We start from the raw sequence: 13,237 nt of genomic DNA, 5'->3' as shown, positions 1-13,237 counted from the left end.
GAGCAAGACTCCGTCTCAAAAAAAAAAAAAAAAGCTGCTCCCAGTCAAGCGGGGTGGCTCACACCTGTAATCCCAGCACTTTAGGAGGCCCAGGCAGGCGGATCACATGAGGTCAGGGCTTCAAGACCAGCCTGGCCAACATGGTGAAACCCTGTCTCTACTAAAAATACAAAAATTAGCCTGGCATGGTGATGCACGCCTGTAGACCCAGCTACTTGGGAGGCCAAGGCAGGAGAATCGCTTGAATCCTATGGGTGGAAGTTGTAGTAAACTGAGATCGAGCCACTGCACTCCAGCCTGGGTGACAGAGGGAGACTCCATCTAAAAAACAAACACACAAAAAACTGTTACCTCTGATGCTGTTGTTACCCAGGATTTTCTCAGGACCCCACTTCTTCAAATCTTTTGAAAAGTCACGGCCAGGCACGATAGCTCACACCTGTAATCCCAGCACTTTGGAGGCCGAGGCTGGCAGATGACCTCAGGTCAGGAGTTCAAGACCAGCCTGGCCAACGTGCTGAAACCCAGTCTCTACTAAAGATACAAAATTAGCTGGGCGTGGTGGCAGGCACCTATAATCCTAGCTACTTGGGAGGCTGAGGCAGGAAAATCGCTTGAACCCAAAAGGCAGAGGTTGCAGTGAACCAAGATTGCACCACCGCACTCCAGTCTGGGTGACAGAGCAAGAATCCATCTCAAAAAAAAAAAAAAAAAATAGTCACTGCAGGACAAGCACAGTGGCTCACGCCTGGAATCCCAGTGCTTTGAAAGGCCAAGGCGGGAGGACTGTTTGACCCAGCAGTTCCAGACCACCCAGGGCAACATAGCAGATCCCATCTCTACAAAAATAAACAAAATTAACCAGGCATAGTGGTGTATGCCTGTAGCTCTAGCTAGTTGGGAAGTTGAAGTGGGAGGCTTGCTTGAGCACAGAAGGTCTAGGCTGCAGTTAGCTATGATTGCACCACTGCACTCCAACCTGGGCAACAGGACAAAGACCCATCTCTAAAATATAAAAAAGAAAAAGTCACCCTATTAAAGGTCCATGTTCCCACTCCATTCTGCAAGGCAACTTTCCTCCCTGCCCCATCACTGCCACCTTGACCTGTTTTTTTTTTTTTTTTTTTTTCCTCTTATTAGCACTTACCACCATCTCCAAAGAACCATGTTTGCTTGTTTATTTATTGTCTTGTCTGGAGTGGTCCAGGCTGTGTCTCCAGGGTCTAGTTGTTCTAGGTATCGTACAAGTGAATTGATGAGGTGTCTGTTCCACTCACCCTACTGCCTGTCTGGTTTCTCTACCTGTTTTTCTCCACTGTTCTGGGGGCTTCCAACCCCGAAGCCGGCCAGATTCCTTCCAGGCGTGCCAGCAGCACCAGCAACCCCACCCCCACCCCCACCCCCACGTGTCCCAGCTGCGCGGGAGGGAGCCCAGCGCCAGGGCGGTGGCGGCGCCCAGCGGCCCAAGCAGCCGCCCCGGCAGGACCAGACCTGGCAGTCGCCCCGCTCCTGGCCTGGCACCCGTGAGGGGAAACTGGCAAGCGGGCGCCGCCCTTCCTGGAGGGGGTGGGGGTAGAGGGGACGGCGTCCGCAAAGCCGCCGAGGCAGCAGCAACCCTCCGCCCCGGTCAGGTCAGACGCAGGGGGCGTGGGCGCGGCGGGGCATAGGCGCCAGTGTCTTGAAGGTGGCACAGGGGTGGCTCCCAGGGCCCAGGAGTGCTGCCCGCCCACCGCGGGCGCTCTGGACCCAGGCCTGGGGCTTTCCGTGCCCGGGCAGCCGCCTGCCCGGGAAAATCCCGGCCCCCTTCCCGGCGCCGCGGCCCTGCCCGGCAGAGCGGGGGAGGGGATTCCCGGAATCTGCCCAGAGACCGCGGTCGCGTCACTGGGCAGAATCGGTCCTTGTATGGGCAGCGCTTCCGCTGCGTCAGCGGGGAAAGCCCCGGCGCGCGCGGCTGGGCGGGGACGCGCCTGCGCACTCCACGTCTCGCCTGGAGCACCCTGCCTTAAGCTACCGGGTCCCTAGACCGCGTCCCGCGCCCCAACCATCCAACCCTGGAGATCTGGGGACGCGTGAAGGGTGGGACTCCTGGGCTGGGACCACAAGATGCCTGCGCAGAACCGACGAGAGGGACACATACAGGACCGAGCCATCAACAGCACTGAGCAGGAGGCAAACCAGTGCTTTTTTCTTTTCCCTCCGCCCTCCCAGCTTGGAAAAAAAGACAACAGAAATTAATAAAGAACCAATTTTTTTTTACTTAAATAGATTCAATAAAAAGAACAAACACACACACAAACACAAACACGTCTTAAAATAAACTCTTTAGAGACTAAGTGCGTGTTTCTTTTCCACAGTACGGTGCAGAGAGGGGAGGACAGGGGGCGGGGGTCCCCTTCCCAATGTCCCTGCGGGCTTGAGTACCGGGCGGCGGGGCCAGCTCCGCCGCGATCGCCCCCTCCTCCCCTCCCTGTTAAATACACAAATATATTATATTCAATATGAATCGAGTCTGTTTCCAGCAGAAAAAAAAACATACAAAAAAAAGTGGAAGGGGGGGCTTGTAAACGTCGAGGTGGAAGGACTGGGCGCAGGGCGGGAGGGCCGGAGTCCAGTGTGGTTTGTGGCGCCCCCAGGTCCCAGGGTGGGTGCCCACCGCCTGCTCCCTGGACCCCAGTGGGAGGCGTGGGCCCAGCCGTCCAAGCTAGGGGGTGTCCGTAAGGGGGCAGGGGACGTTCAGAAGGCGTGTCCCTTGACCCCAAGCAGCAGCTGACAGCCGTTGCTGACGTGGGTCATGACCTTCTGTTTGAGCTGGGCCACCTGCTCCCGGAGGAGGCCGGCGGTACTCGACAGCCCCGCGTTCTCGGCCTTGAGCGTCTTCACCTTGTCCTCCAGGCGCGCGATGCGCTCCAGCTTCCGCTTCCGGCACTTGGTGGCCGCCAGCCGGTTCCGCAGCCGCTTGCGCTCCACTTTGATGCGCTCTTGGTCTTCCATGTTGATTGGGGACACCGGCGGCGTGGCGTCCCGGCTGCGCGCCTCCGGCACGGTCTGCGGTTCCTCCTTGAAGGTGGAAGCGCCGCGGCCCAAGCCCAGCTGCGCCGGGTGGCCACCGGCGAAGGGCGGCGCGTGTGGGAGGTAGCTGATGGTGGCCGTCGGGTACGAGCTCCCGGTCCCGACGGCAGCCCCAGCGCCTCCCGAGGACGCAGAGGCTGGGGAGTAGCTGCTGAGGTTGGTGTAAACGGGAGGTGGCTCCGGGCCGGCGTAGACGCCCCCGGGCCCAGCCGGGGGCCCCCCGCTAGCGCCCAGGGACACGTTGGGGGGTGTCACGTGGTTCATCTTGTGCAGATCGTCCAGGGCTTTGACAAAGCCGTCGGCGAAGCCCTCCTGCTCCTCGGTGACGCCGCCCCCTGCGCCCCCTGCACCTCCACCGCTGCCACCCCCGCGGGGGTAAAAGTACTGTCCCGGCGGTGTAGGCGTCGTCGTGATCACGCCGTTGCTGTTGGGGACAATCAGGCGTTCCAGCTCCGAAGAGGCGAGCTTGAGAGACGCGCCGGTATCCGAGCCCTGACCAGAAAAGTAGCTGCCGCCACCGCCGCCCTCTGGGCCGGGTCCGCGAGCCCCAGGCGCTTTGAGACTCCGGTAGGGGTCGGCCAGGTTGACCGCCAGGCTCGGTTTCAGGAGTTTGTAGTCGTGTAGAGAGAGGCCACCAGGGGCCCGGCCGTATCCCGTAGCTGTGTATGAGTCGTCGTGGTAGAAGGGCTGTTCCATTTTAGTGCACATCCGGGCGGCCCAGGCGGTCTGGGGAGGGTCCCTGCGGGGCCGCCCCGGGCCTCGCGGCAGCGAGCTGCCTGCTCTACGCTGCGGTGACCGGACTGGGGGGTGCCTGATCGCGCGTTCTCGAGGGCTGGCGCGGGCGGGGAGCAGCCAGCCGGCAGCTGTGCGCAAAAGCTCTGTCAGGCTTCCCGAGCCCCCGTCGCCCTTTCTGGCGCGATAGCTTTCCTGGCGTCGTTTCCCCCAGCTCCCAGCTCCCCGCTGGCTCCGAGGCTGGCCTGGCCGCTCTCAAGGTCCCAGCCGCTCTGCCTGAGCCACACGCCTTTATACCGCGCGAGTCAGCCACGGAAGTGCGCTCCGATTGGCCGTCGCTGGAGCCGGGCCCCCGCGCCCCCCTCCTCGAGCGTGGGGAAGGGGAGGAGGCGGCTCGCGTCACTGTCAGGAAGCGCGTGTCCTTGTAAACAGCGGCCACGGGCCGGGTGGCTCGGCGGGGCTGCAGGGGGAGGGGCTCAAAGGACCTCGGGGTACGCATGGAAGGAGGTGCTGGGGGGCCCAGGCACATGAGTGAGGGGTTTCAGGGAGGAGGATGATTTCCCTGGAGTCCACTGGGACAAATATGAGGACCTGGTACGCAGCAAGTGGGGTGAGGGTCCCAGGGTGTGCGAAGAAACCCCTGAGGTACCCAGAATACGAGAAGGGTAGGAGGACTGACAATCCATTGGGAGACCCCAAAAAGCAGGAATGAGGGTTAAGCATTGTAAATCGGGAGGGGTAAGGAGACACCTGACCCAGGAATTGACTGGGGGTCCCGGGCACAGAAGGATGCGGGACTGGAATTTTCACAGGATGGAGGAGGGGAGAGATCAAAAGGGGTGAGTTGGTGGAGCTGCATGACCCATTAAATTGCAAGAAATGAGTAGGGGTCCAGGAGCTCATGGGAGGGTCTGACGGCTCTCCCGTAAGTGGGAAGGAGGAATTAGGGGAAGTCTAGATACGCAGAAAGCGAGTAAGCGGCCTGGGGTACACTGAGGCAGGTAAAATATGCCGGGTAGAAGATGGAGACATGTCTGCCAGAAATTGGGGACCACTGGGGTCATCTGCGAAGCCCGGATGAAGGAGAGTTAGAAGGGTCCGGACACATCTTCGGAGCAGAGAAGACAGTAAGAGGGTACTCAGTTGACATGTGAGGAGGGGGCCTTGAGGGTCCCGCGCACCAGGACTGCTGGATCTTCCACGACTGGTGCTCTCCCTCGTGGGTGACCTCTTAGGCATCTGTATTCTCTGTCCCCCATCCTAAAACCCTCCCCTATTGACCCTGGGCTTTGCCCGACACCTTCTCGGCTCCTGGAGCCTGGACCCAGCCCGACGGCTGGGGCGCGGTCGCCCAACCCCACTCCCTTCCTTAGAAACAGGCTGGGGAAAGAGCGCCGAGGCAGGAAGTGTGGCAACAGCCCCGGGGGAAGGAGCCCGGCCCTGTCTCCGTCACTCGGATCCTACGGGACCGTGCGCCCCGCCCTGGGTCCCGCCGCATCCTGCGCCTCGGAAGAGGAACCTGGGCGTGCGAGCCCCCGCGGAGGCCCGGGTGCTTGGAGCCCGCCCAGCCGCAGCAGCCTCCAGCCAGCATCCTCTCCCCTCAAGCAATGGTTCCGCCCGCGGCGCCTGCAGGGGACCGCGGAGGCAGGCAGCATGGGGACTGTTCCATTGGCCCGACGGCGGGGGACGCAGCCGAGAAGCGGGGCCTGGTCGCCATAGCAACAGGCGGGAGTCCGGGGGCAGGACTGAGGGCGGGCCGGCCCCCGGAGTCTCTCCCCGCCGCCCATATTAGGGCACAGGAAGAGGTGGGACCAGCGCTGTCCTGGGGCCCCGAGCCAGAAGTGGGGAACCCGAGTATCTGCCAGGTCCCAGGGCGCGCCTGGGCCCCCAGACTGCTAGTCCCGACCAGCCCCGACCGCCGCCCCCGGGGCCCCCACGGCCGCCTGGCCCGGCCCCGCCCCACCCCGCCGCTCTGGGGCTGCGTCCTGCCAGGCCCGGCCTGGCCCAACCCAGCCCGGCAGGTCCCCGCCTGCCCGCGGGCCTGGGTCGGACTTCGCCCCCGGCCCGATGGGGCGCGGAGAGGGCGGGCCGGTGCCTCTAGGCGCCCCCGGCGCCTGGGCGGGCTGGAACGGCGGCTGCCTCCTCCCTCGGGTGGGGTGCCCTTCCCTTCTGCCAGGAGATCTGGAGCTCCTTCCCCAACACCCCGCACTCACTCATGTGAGTCAGGGGCCCCACTCTCGTTTTAGTCTGCGGGTCCCATCCTACCATCATCCAGAATACCTAGAGGGAGCCCCCCTCCTTCCCTAGAGTGGCTCCGTCATCTGAAAGCTTCCCTCCGTGAGTCAGAAAAGACCTGAAAATCTAAGGGGAGAATATGAGGGAACCCAGAGCCCCTTCCCCGGGAAGGGCTGCGGCGAGGTGCAGATGGTCAGGCTTCCAGTTAGACTTAAGGTGGGACTTCCGAGTAGTTAGTGTGTGAACCCACTAGACCAAGAGGTGAGAAGCCTAGTCTCTCTCTTTCTCTCTCTCAGCTTCCCAGGCCTCCGTCTTCTGGAGGATGAAGAGAGCCTCTCTCTTCTTTAGGGTAGAAAGAGGCTAAGAGATAGGGGTTAAACAGCCTTTCTGGGGCAGCCTAGATCTCACCAAGTGTGGGAAAGAGAAGGAAAACGAAAGAGGCGAAAAAGAAACTGAGCTATGTGGGGGCAGGGGGAAGTCCAGCAGTGCAGTGGCCTTGCTGGAGGAAGGTCCCAGCAGAAGCTGGGGGCGTCCCGTCCTTGGAGGGTCCCTGTGACCCCTAAATGCCCCCTCCCTTCTTCCCCTTGCTTGAATGGCTCCCCTCCCCCTCCCCAGGCTCAAGGGAGATTCCGGAGGCCTGTGAGTCTGGCAGGCACGCTGCCAGGCCTGTGTCTCCCGCCCAGGCTAATAACTGCAGCTGACATCTGGCTGGGCCCCGCGGGGGCGCAGCGGGCAGCTTGGGGGGTTGGGCAGGGCAGGCCAGAGGGCAGCACCTTGGGAAGCTAACTTGCAGGTCCCACAAGCCAGGAGGCCACAGTAATTCAGCCCTGGCCAGGGCTGAGGCTGGCCATGGCAGAGGGAGTCCTAGAGATAGGTAAGGCCATCCCAGAGAGAGTCCAACCCAGGAGGAGGGCAAGGAACAGTGGGTGTATGGGGGCAGGGGGTCAGGGCAGGGAGAGATGCGCAGAGAGACAAATGGGTTCAAGGTTAGCGTCATGCAGACAGACAGTGAGACTCAGAAACACTTAAGACAGGCTGAGAAATAATAATTATTATTTTAATAGCCAACACTTACATGGCTCTTACTGTGGGCTAGGCACTCTTCTAAGTGGTTAACATAAAATAAGTCATCGACTGCTTCCAACAATCCAGCAAAATGCATGTTATTTGTATCCCCATTTAACAGATGAGAAACTGAAGCACAGGAGATTAAGGAACTTGTCTGGTGTCCAACAGCTATAAGCACTAGAGTTGAGATATAATCCAAGCTGTCTGACTTCAGAGCACTAGCCACTATATTGTGGATAATGACAACCAGAGAAGCATTTATGCAGTACCCACTGCAGGCCGTCTCATGAAGGGTCTCTTTTTTTGATGTTTTGTTTGTTTGTTTTTTTTTTGAGATAGAGTCTTGCTCTGTCGCCCACGCTGCAGTGCAATGGCATGATGTTGGCTCACTGCAACCTCCGCCTCCTGGGTTCAAGCGATTCTCCTGCCTCAGCCTCCTGAGTAGCTGGAATTACAGGCGCATGCCACCATGCCTAGCTAATTTTTGTATTTTTAGTACAGACGGGGTTTCACCATATTGGTCAGGCTGGTCTCAAACTCCTGACCTTGTGATCAGCCTGCCTGAGCCTCCCAAAGTCCTAAGATTACAGGCGTGAGCCACCATGCCTGGCCCTTTTTTTGTTTTTTTAAAGAGAACCTCACTTTGGCCAAACGCAGTGGCTCACGTCTATAATCTCAGCACTTTGGGAGGCCGAGGTGGGAGGATCACTTGAGCCCAGGAGTTTTTTTTTTACTGTTTGTTTTGTTTTGTTTTTTTGAGGCGGAATATCACTCTGTCGCCCAGGGTGGAGTGCTGTGGCACAATATCAGCTCACTGCAACCTCCACCTCCCAGGTTCAAGCGATTCTTCCACCTCAGCCTCCCGAATAGCTGTGATTACAGGCGCATGCCACCACGCCCGGCTAATTTTTTGTATTTTCAGTAGAGATGGGGTTTCACTGTGTTGGCCAAGCCGGTCTCGAACTCCTGACCTGAAGTTATCTGCCCGCCTCAGCCTCCCAAAGTGCTGGGATTACAGGCATGATCCACCTCGCCCAGCCCTAGCCCAGAAATTTCTGAGACCAGCCTGGGCAGCACAGCAAGACCCCCATCTCTACAAAACAATTTAAAAATTCGCTGGGGTCAGTGGGGTGTGCCTGTGTAGTCCTAGCTACTCTGAAGGCTGAGGCAGGAGGATCACATTAGCCATGATCTTGACACTGGACTCCAGCCTGGGCAACAAAGCAAGACCATCTCACTCTGTTGCTCAGGCTAGAGTTCAGCTACACAATCATAGCTCGCTGCAGCCCTGAACTCCTGGGTAAAAGCAATCCTCCCGCCTCAGCCTCCAGAGTAACTGGGACTACAAGCACAACACACCTGCTAAGTTTTATTTTTTTATATTTTATCGAGACAGGGTCTCATTCTGTTGCCTAGGCTGGTCTGGAACTCCTGGCCCCAAGGGATCCTCCCACCTGGGCCTCCCAAAGTGCTGGGATTACAGGTGTGAGCCACCGCACCTCGCTGAAGGTCTTCTTTGATTGGGGGAGAAATGTGGTCGGGCACAGAGAGGGGCACAGGTCTCTGTGGACAGGCCAGCATATGGGAGTAGGGTCCCTCCAAGCACTCTGCATGGGTGTTTGAGCACGGGGTGGAGATTGGGCCAGACAGGGAGGGCGGGGGCCCAGCCAAGCTGGTACAGCCGGTTCCAGGCCTCTGCCAGTGTCACCCTTGTGGCCTGGGCACCACCCCCTCAAGCCGCCCCACTGGCGCCAGGCCGGCCCCACGAGGAGGGTGGGAGGACAGCCCCCTCCCCCGCCTGGCCTGAGCGTCCAGACTGGCAGCTGGGCACTACCCAGGCCCTGGGCTCCAGACCAGCACCTGGCTAAGAAGTCCCTGCGCAGGCTTCCCCAATGCCCCAGGGCCTGGGGCCTAGGGCACAGGATAAGGAGGAAGTTCACCCACCCCCACCCACAAGTGTCTTCGGGGCTTTTGGTCTTGGCACGAGGGACTTCTCCTTCTTATAAATAGCCTGGTGACCCCCTCCCTGCTGGCCCCACTGACCGGTGGGGCCCTCACTAGGAAACTGGGCTGGGGGCTGCCTGTGAGTCAGCCAGTGGGCAGGCCAGGGCGAGAACCCACAAGTCGCAGCACACAGCACCCAGCCTCCCTCCCGTGTCCCTGCCCCTGGGTGTGGATCTGAGGCCTGGCAGGAGCCCTCCCCCAGGAACTCTTGGCCTACCAGCCGCCTCCCTCTCCCACCTCTGTGGTTTGGGGGTCCCTTGCCCCTTCTCCTGGAGAGGAAGCTGCTAGGTTTTCTTGGAAGCAGGAAGGAATTTGTCTCTCCCCAGGCTGAGATGGTTGGGCATGAGGGGAGTTTCCCAGGAAGCTGCTTCTGTCCCTGCCACTGCTGGTGAAGCCTTGGGGGACCTGGGCATCACCAAGACCCTGGGTGACCTCTTTATAGCAGGCCCCCACCCCAGCAGGAGCAGAGGCTGCTGAGCTAGGCCTCCTAGGGGAAGTGGCAAAAGGAAAGAGGGAGGGAAGTAGGGGTGATGTTTGGAGAGAGGAAGTGCCAGGATCTCTGCGGGGCAGAGACAGACTGGGGTGTCCAGTGCCCCCACAGAACCTTGGCAAGGTCCGGGGGGCAAGCGTGTGGCTGGCCTATAGGGTGCGTGTGAGAGTGTGTGCTGGCCCAACCCTGACACTCAGGCCTGAGAGACAAGAGTAGCCCTCTGCCCGCTTCTGTGCCCAGCCCTGGATGCAAAGGGCTATGTAGGGCCTATCTGTGTAGAGTTCTGTTCTGCTCTGTGTGTGTGTGAGCTCTATGGGATGGGTTGCACGTGGCCTAGATGTATGTACATGTAGGTTGTTTCAAAGTTCATATGTCTAACCTGTGTCAGTGCGTATGTGTGTTTTTGTGTGTGTGTGTGTGTGTGGTCTGTGGCTGGTCTGTATGTGTGTATACGATCTGTTGTGTGTGTGTGTGTGTGTGTGTGTAAAAGAGGTCTGTGGCTGGTCTGTATATATGTGTGTATATGACCTGTAACTGGTGTGTGTATGTGAAAAAGAGGTCTGTACCTGGTCTGTGTGTATACGATCTGTAATGTGCGTGTGTGTGTGTGTGTGAAAAACAGATCTGTGGCTGGTCTGTATGTATGTGTGTATACGATCTGTTGTGTGTGTGTATGTGTGAAAAAGAGGTCTGTGGCTGGTTTGTGTTTGGTTGGTGTGTGTGTGTGGTCTGTGTGTGTGAGGTCTGTGGCTTGTTTCCATGTGTGTGTTCTGTGGCTGATCTGTATGTTGTCTGTTACTGATCTCCGTTTGTATGTGTGCATGTGTTTGTGTGCAAACAGGTTTTGTCAGGGTCTCTCTGTGCCGATGTGTTTATGAATGTCCCACTGTGGCCTGTCTGTGCCTCTCTGCATTGGGTGTGACTGTCTGGCCAGACCATGTCTGTGAATGTGTCAGTCTGTCTGCCCAGATATACCCAATCTGTTGCCAGGTCCCACATGTGTGTGTTCCTGGTGAGATGGTGTGTACCTCTAAGGCTTCGGCTTGGTGTCCCTGGGAGCATCTCTGATATGTGTGCAACAGTGGTGGGCCAGGGTGCCAGGGACTGTCTGCCATACTGTGAACACATCATCTCTGTCCCTAGGTTTGTCTTTCTTGTCTTGTCTCTATCTTCTGAGTTGGGGATCTGGTGTGTGTGTGTGTGTGTGTGTGTCTGTGTGTGTGTGTTGCCTTCTCTTGCGTGTCAGGATCTGACAGTGCATGCCTGCGTCTGCATCTCTCGTGTGGCTCTCGGGGTGCTGGTGCTGAAGGTGACTGTCTCTCCTAAAAGCATGCACATGTTGCCTGCTTGTCTCACATATAGTTCACTCTGTGTCTGTCTTGCCCCTATGTTTCTAGCCTGTTGTGTTTGTCTCCATGTGTGTCACATGCCATTGTGTCTGCCTTGCTGTGTGCCTCTCACCTGAATGTCAGTCTCTGTGTGTTTGTGTCTATCACGCTTATGTGCTGGGTTGATTTATCCCCGCAGCACACGGCCTGCCTGCATATTTTTGACCTGTGGATGCGTTCATGTGTTTGACGGTGTGCGTCTCTTGCTTGAGGGTCTGGTCTGTCACTGTGTCTGTGTGTGACAGTCATTGCTGGATCATCTTGCCCAGCTGTATGTCTGACCCTGTCTGTGTGTCCCTGGCTGGCAGTCTCTCTGTGGCCAAGGTGACAGGGGTTTGTGTGTCTGGACTGGCTCTCTCGGGGTGACTGTGTGTGTGTACATTCCTACAGCCCCCCACCCGCCCCGTCTGGTCACCCTGGGCCATGTTTACTCTGCCCCCAGTCGATGTCTGCCCTGCCCCGGGAGGGGCTGACCTTCCTCCGTCTGTCCAGCCAGCAGTCCACAGGATGTTCCCGAGACACAGTCTCCATCTGACGTCCCCTCCCTCGGGCCACCCTCGGGTCAGGACCCAGGCGTCCAGGGCGGCGGGGGTGGGGCTGCAGCGTGGGGGGGCCCTGTCAGGGCACTGGAATGAGGGTGGGGGGCGGGGAGGTGACGGGCTCAACAGGTTGTGCCTCATTCCTGCCCCGCCTCTCACTTCCTGGGTGCCTGCCTCGGGCAGGGGGTGGACAAGATGAACCCCATGGCCTTAGAGTGCCTGGGTGGGGCATGGCCTGCCTGGCAAGGACTTGCTTCTGCTGGGCACCCTGACACCCAGGCCTGAGAAACAGGAGGAGCCCTCTCCTGGCTCCCGTGTTCAACCCTGGATGCAGAGTGTCCCATCTATTATTCACCTAATCCCCACAACAACCCAACAAGCTGGACATAATGGTCCCTCATTTTCAGATGGGGAAACTGAGGTCCAGGCAGCAATGAGGGCAGAGACAGGATTTGAACCCAGCTCTATATGCTACGCAAGACCCCCAGCCAGCTCACCAAGCGCCATCCTCCCCTCTCTAAAAATGGTACATGTGGGGTGGAGTATGCACCCAGGCCCCCAGGAGGCCAGGCTCAAGGGGGCGAGGGGGCGCCGGCTTGCTCTGAGTCAAAATGGGCCCCTGGATGAAATGAATAAGAAAACGGCTTTAACCGTTTCATCGCCGCGACGGGCTCTGCCAAAACTTCCTGTGGGCTGGGAGGAGGGGTTGGGGGCTGGGTTCCCGGAGGTTTGCAGGGGTGGGGGTGGGGGGGTCTACCGTTTCAGAGGCGGGGTGAGGGGGGGCGCCTCTGGCCTGCTAAGGGGAGTCGCTGGCCCTCGGATGCTCGCTGGTGGGGAAGGCCTTCCCCGCGGAGAGCGAAGTCTCCAGAACTTGGTTCTCGGCCCCACTGTCTGTAGGGGTCCCAGACTCCGCAGCCCCCTCCCCAGGGGCCTGAGTCACACGCGGGGAAAGCCGGGAGGGGTGAGTCACGGGGGCGGAGAAGCGGGAGCGAGGCCAGCTGCGGCCAGGGGACCCCCGGGCTGGCCTGAGTCACGCACGCCCGGGCCACGCTGACCCCAGCCCCCTTCTCCCGGGATCACGAGCGGGAAGCGCATTGTCAATAGACTAGGCAGCTGGAGGAAAAGCAGGATGGCTGGGCGGGGAAAGGAAACACGCGCCTGGCTGCGCGGGAAGCTCTGGTTCCCATGGCAACTGGGGGGTCTCAGCTCCATGGGAAAGGTCCCTCCCCCAACAGGGACTGCCCTCCCGTCGGGCGCTGGGGAAGCCCCCGGGCGCTCCGAGGGGCCACAAGTTTCGGATCGGGCAGGAAGGGGTTAACGGTGGCCCCCTCCCGGGTTTCACCGGCGCCCCAAGGTCCCGGCCGGGGCGGGGTTGGTCCTGCCCTGCGCGCCTCCGCTCGCCCAGCCCCCGCCACCGCCCACGCACGCGCGCACGCAGCCAGTGCAGAGCTCCCGCCCTTCCCCCTCCCCCCGCGCTTGCACGCACGACCGCGTCGGGTTCCACGCACGCAGCGACCCCCGTCGTGTCTCACGTCACGCACGACGCACACGCCCCCGCAAGGCGGGGAGGGCGCCTCCTGGAGGAGAACGGCGGGGCGGGAGGCCCCCTGCGCACATCACTGCGTCCGCGCAGCCTGCTGTCGTCTGTGACTTTGACTCCCACTTCCCGCCCCCTACACACAAGGTCACAAACAAACTCCCCGACCCACAGT

At 59.7% G+C, this 13,237-nt stretch overlaps 1 protein-coding gene across 1 annotated transcript; it reads right to left on the bottom strand.

Moving 5' to 3' along the window:
• Positions 1-2,231: 2,231 nt before the first annotated feature.
• Positions 2,232-4,331, bottom strand: JUNB (JunB proto-oncogene, AP-1 transcription factor subunit). The gene has a single exon (XM_055236201.2). It carries the CDS (start codon positions 3,775-3,777, stop codon positions 2,734-2,736), a length of 1,044 nt encoding a protein of 347 aa, XP_055092176.1. The 5' UTR covers positions 3,778-4,331; the 3' UTR covers positions 2,232-2,733.
• Between the last annotated feature and the right edge of the window lie 8,906 nt (positions 4,332-13,237).

Source organism: Symphalangus syndactylus, chromosome 13 (genome assembly GCF_028878055.3).
Source record: "Symphalangus syndactylus isolate Jambi chromosome 13, NHGRI_mSymSyn1-v2.1_pri, whole genome shotgun sequence".
Classification (NCBI taxonomy): domain Eukaryota; kingdom Metazoa; phylum Chordata; class Mammalia; order Primates; family Hylobatidae; genus Symphalangus; species Symphalangus syndactylus.
This window is presented reverse-complemented; position numbering and strand designations above follow the sequence as displayed.

Excerpts from the sequence above, each read along its gene's own strand:
- JUNB (XM_055236201.2), bottom strand. The coding sequence starts at position 3,777 with ATGTGCACTAAAATGGAACAGCCCTTCTACCACGACGACTCATACACA.